Source organism: Aplysia californica, unplaced genomic scaffold (assembly GCF_000002075.1).
Source record: "Aplysia californica isolate F4 #8 unplaced genomic scaffold, AplCal3.0 scaffold00268, whole genome shotgun sequence".
NCBI lineage: Eukaryota > Metazoa > Mollusca > Gastropoda > Aplysiida > Aplysiidae > Aplysia > Aplysia californica.
The window spans coordinates 893121-897542 of NW_004797538.1; the positions used below are offsets into that span (position 1 = coordinate 893121).

The 4422-nt window shown below is 42.0% G+C and overlaps 1 protein-coding gene across 1 annotated transcript in view; it reads right to left on the reverse strand.

Moving 5' to 3' along the window:
- Positions 1 to 2891: 2891 nt before the first annotated feature.
- Positions 2892 to 4422, reverse strand: part of LOC101849546 — a gene marked incomplete at its 5' end in the record, with an annotated part of 2809 nt that continues 1278 nt past the window's right edge. The window contains 2 exon segments of the mRNA XM_013084009.1: positions 2892 to 3190; positions 4162 to 4285. Coding sequence (XP_012939463.1) covers positions 3026 to 3190; positions 4162 to 4285 — 289 coding nt within the window.

Sequence of the window (4422 nt, forward strand, 5' to 3'; positions counted from 1 at the left end):
CTACTACTACTACTACTACTACTACTACTACTACTACTACTACTACTACTACTTGTATTCTTATAGTGAAAATCCATTCAAGCTTTGAAAGTCACCAAACTTTGGTGGCCATTTTCTCGCTAATGTTACCTGTGACACCAGGCGAGTCCAGTGTCCTTCAACTACAATATCTAGACTTCTTTTCTAGATAGGTGGATAGTTTTTGTTTTACAAAAAGAAAGGCAAATAACAGGCTTCATGGTAATACCAATAACTCTATATTCCCAAAAATTGACGAGCGTGTGATTTTACCGCACCGTGACACATTTGATGAAAAAGGAAAGGCGCTGATGCCCCTGAAATGTTTCCGCATCAAGCGTCTTTTTTTTTTAAAGTATGTGTTTTACGGCGCTCGCAACTGCATAAGGTCATATGAGCTTCATTTTGGTAGGAAATTTTGAATTTTGCCCGGATGGCGGCCGAAGCGTACTCTTTTCGATGTTGGACGACCTAGGGATTTTTAATGTGCGCAATTTGCAAACAAGGCCTCCCAGATTTTTCACCCTTATCTGAGAAGCCTGGGTGTTAGATTTTACCTAACTTAATATCAGGGGTATGGCTGAAAGACAAAAGTAATTAGCCAAGTACTTACCTTCTTACTTACTACCCGCTACGCCATCTGGCGTTTAGGGCAGCAACAAAGGATCTCCAGCTCTGTCTGTTTTTGGGTCATCTTAGTCAACGTACCCCACGAATGGTTCCAAGACTTCATTTCAGACATTAGCCCAGTAGTAACAATAAAAAGACGGCAGAAAGAGCCAGGGACATAAAGATGGGGCAAAAAAAAAGGGGGGGGGGGCAGAAAATGGAGACGAAGACAAAAAATAGAACATCGTTAGAGAGTAAGAAAGGAGGTGAAAGAAGGCATTTTAGAGAAGAAAATTTTCCGTCGCCCTCAGCATTCGAACCCGGGACATATTGAATAAGAGGCAAATACCCAAAGACCACGAGAAGCCCTTACAGAACGTCTTTCGTCCACAAGCCACTGAGGAAATGAAACACACTCTGGAAAATAACGACAGCAATACTACCCTTCTGAAGGGGGTAGTTGATGCTACACTCAAGACACAGTCCACCTGCCCCAAATATTTTATATAGTCGAACCTGCTCGAACGACCACCTGTATAACATAATCACCTGTATACAAATAATGGCCACTTCCAACTTCTTCTCTTGCGTTTTTTAAAATTACATTAAAATAACGCTGTGTAAGACGGCCACCTGTCTAAGACAGCCACACGCTCCTCCTCGACAATAGGTGGCTGTCTGAGACAGTTTCAGCTGTATTTAGATAAAGCCTTAAAATATGTCCTAATGTTCGCTTCCTGGAAAGCCACAAATCACCAATAACTGTTTGCTCATGCTGCATTTTATTATCTGGCTAAACGTTCCATTCTATCTTAGAATCTCCGAAAAAATAGCACTAGCAGATTTGCGTTGAAGTCAGATAAAACCAGGACGGTTCGTCAACACTTAAGCAATTTTGTCTATTTTCAAAAGCATCGGTACTGTCAATGTCCGAAATGCCTGTCAGCACTTTGTACACATCTTTCTTTTGAATCTAGAATCTTTATCGTTAAAAAGTTGCCGTTCCAACGAATATGATGATGACGATGATGGTGTCGACTGGTTCTGCTCTTGCTGTTGCTGTTTTGTAGTCGTTGATGTAATCGTTATTGTTGTTGTTCTTTTTGATATTAATGTGATTGTTGTTGTTAAATTGAGGTTGTTTTTATTGTTGTTGTTATTGTCGTTGTTATTTTTGTTATTGTTGTTGCTGTTATTGTTATTATTGTTATTGTTGCTGTTGTTATCGTTATTGCCGCTGATACTGCTTCTGTTGCTGCTGCTGCTGCTGCTGCTGCTGCTGCTGTTGCTGCTATTGATGGTGGTGGTGATATTGAGTATTCGTTGAATAATTACTAAAACCACGCAGTCTTGCAATTACTATCGGTGCTACTCTGTTGTAAATAATAAACTTTCATACACTTATGCAAGAACGCCCATACCCATCGAATTTCTCTTTTACTTTGCATGATTTTCAGTTTGACGAACCAGCCATTGCTTTCAGTGCTCAGAATTGTTTTCTAGAACACTATTTATGTGCCTTGATCCAGTGGAACCCGGCACTCGTCAATGTTTTGGGCATATAATGGAGTTATTTATATCATCAGCAAAGAGTAATTCATTTAGGGCGCCTGGTTCTGTGTTGGCCTCTTTTGTAATTCTATCCATATATATGATAAATAGTAGTGGTAATAGGACAAAACCTTGTCTTACTCCAGATGTTATCTTGAACCATTCTGTGAGTCCCTCCGACGTTCTTACTGTACTTATCTGGAGTAAGACTGCGTGGCGACCAAAGCCTACTCTTGTCGATTTTAGGACCCCCACGGGATCTTCAACGTGCGCAACTTGCACACAGGACCTCCAAGATTGTTCGTCCTTATCCGAGAAGGCTAGGTGTTAGATCTTATCTACCCTAAGATCAGGGGTGTGGCCGAAAGACTGCAGTGAGAAGGAGTCAAGGAGTAGAAGTAGAAAGGTTGCAGAAAGATTCAGGAACTGAGAGGAGAGGGAAAGGGGAGGGGAGGGAGAGGGGACAGAAAGTGGAGACGAAAGCAGACGACAGAACATTGTTAGAGAGCAGGAAAGGAGGTGAAAGTAGAACATTTTAGAGAAGAAAATTTCCTTTACTATCAAGTTTCGAACCCAGAAGCTATTGATTAAGAGGTGAGAACCATAACCTCACGACCACGAGCGTCCCCTTACTGTAGTTTGTTACCGAAACCTTCACATAACAGACACACAAGGAAATCTTACTACGACACAAAAAGAGCAAACGAAAAGTGTTAATAATCTACTTCTATTTTATTCATGCATTTGTTTTATGTCTTTAAAATGATAGCTAAATCCTGTTCATCATATCAGGTCCAAAGAAGTCGTGTCCGGTCAATGTGGGAAGGTAATCGACGATGGGCAGCGCTTAGTTGCAGCCACTGAGGTCGACGACAGAAAAGTCAATGTGGGAAGCGGCGCTGACGTTCATGTACACACCTGTTTCAGCCTTTGGCGCGGCGGGGCCACTGTACCTGGAGTTGATTGGCAGGCATCCATCGGTCACAGCCATGGAGATAATGTGGGGGCCAACCTGTAGAGATAAGACCAGCAGAAAAAGATAAGTAAGAGTTTCCAGTACCAGGTCAAATTGTAAAATGGTGAAATGGTAGTGGTTTAACATCCTTTTCAACGCTATTAGATTATTTAAGAGGCAAGACCTCCGAGTTTAACGTCCATCTCCGAACGGACCGAGCCAAATGAGAAATTCGTGTTAAGTGTCTCTCCCAAGGACACAACACCGGACCGAGCCGACGCTCGAACCCCTGAACTAGCAGTCTCACGATTACGGGTCTGGTAGCCTAACCACGAGGTCACCGATGCCACCGTAACAGGTCAACTGATCAATGTCCTTGGTCTCACATTTTTCAAAAACTGACGATCCACAATAGTTGTGCTTATCAACCTTATTAGGATCACTGGAGTAATTTCCATGACCACAATAAGGCAAGAGAGGCATATACGTTTGGAGACGTGTAAGGATGTTATGGAGTGTGGCCAGTGGACAGCAACTAGTCCCTAAGTATAGTTATGAGAGAGCTAAATAGTATCTATAGCCATAGTTCAGGATTCTGTTCCATTTCAGACGGCTTACTTTTGTCATCTGTGCAAATGGGGCACATTTTTTTAAATTCACGTCTCAAGACCTACTTATCCTTTAGTTTAAGTTTTCGAACCCAGGTAAAGATTTATGAAATGTGAAGCAAAGTAGGCTAAAAGGGCAATGAACTTTACATCTTACTAGGAAAAAGCTGTGGTACAAATCAAAAGCAAACTTTAAGACTTTGATTTGCATGTATGGGATTTTTCTCCTGAAACCATTCTATTTGACAAGTGGGGCTAAAAACAGCCACCCCCCCCCCCTAGTGATTTACACCGAGGTATTTACAAAGAATACCTTCACTCTTTCCCAAACGTAAAGGGCAAATTACGTTTGCCATTTTAGGGAAAATTAGAAAATTAGGAAACACATAGTAATGCGAATAAACTGATAGATCTACTTACGGAATATCTGTAAGCCTTGTAGAAGATTCCTCCGTTCTTAGGTCCGAAGTTAGCCTCGGCCACGACTTGAGCCCGCTTGGGGATACATTGCTGGAATGCCTCAGGGTAGTACATGGGAGTCTCGCTGGAAGAGCGGAGGTGGTATAAGACGGTGAGAAAAACTAGAGATGTAGTTAATTAAGCGGTGGAAGAAGGATATACAGAGAGAGAGAGAGAGAGAGAGAGAGAGAGAGAGAGAGAGAGAGAGAGAGAGAGAGAGAG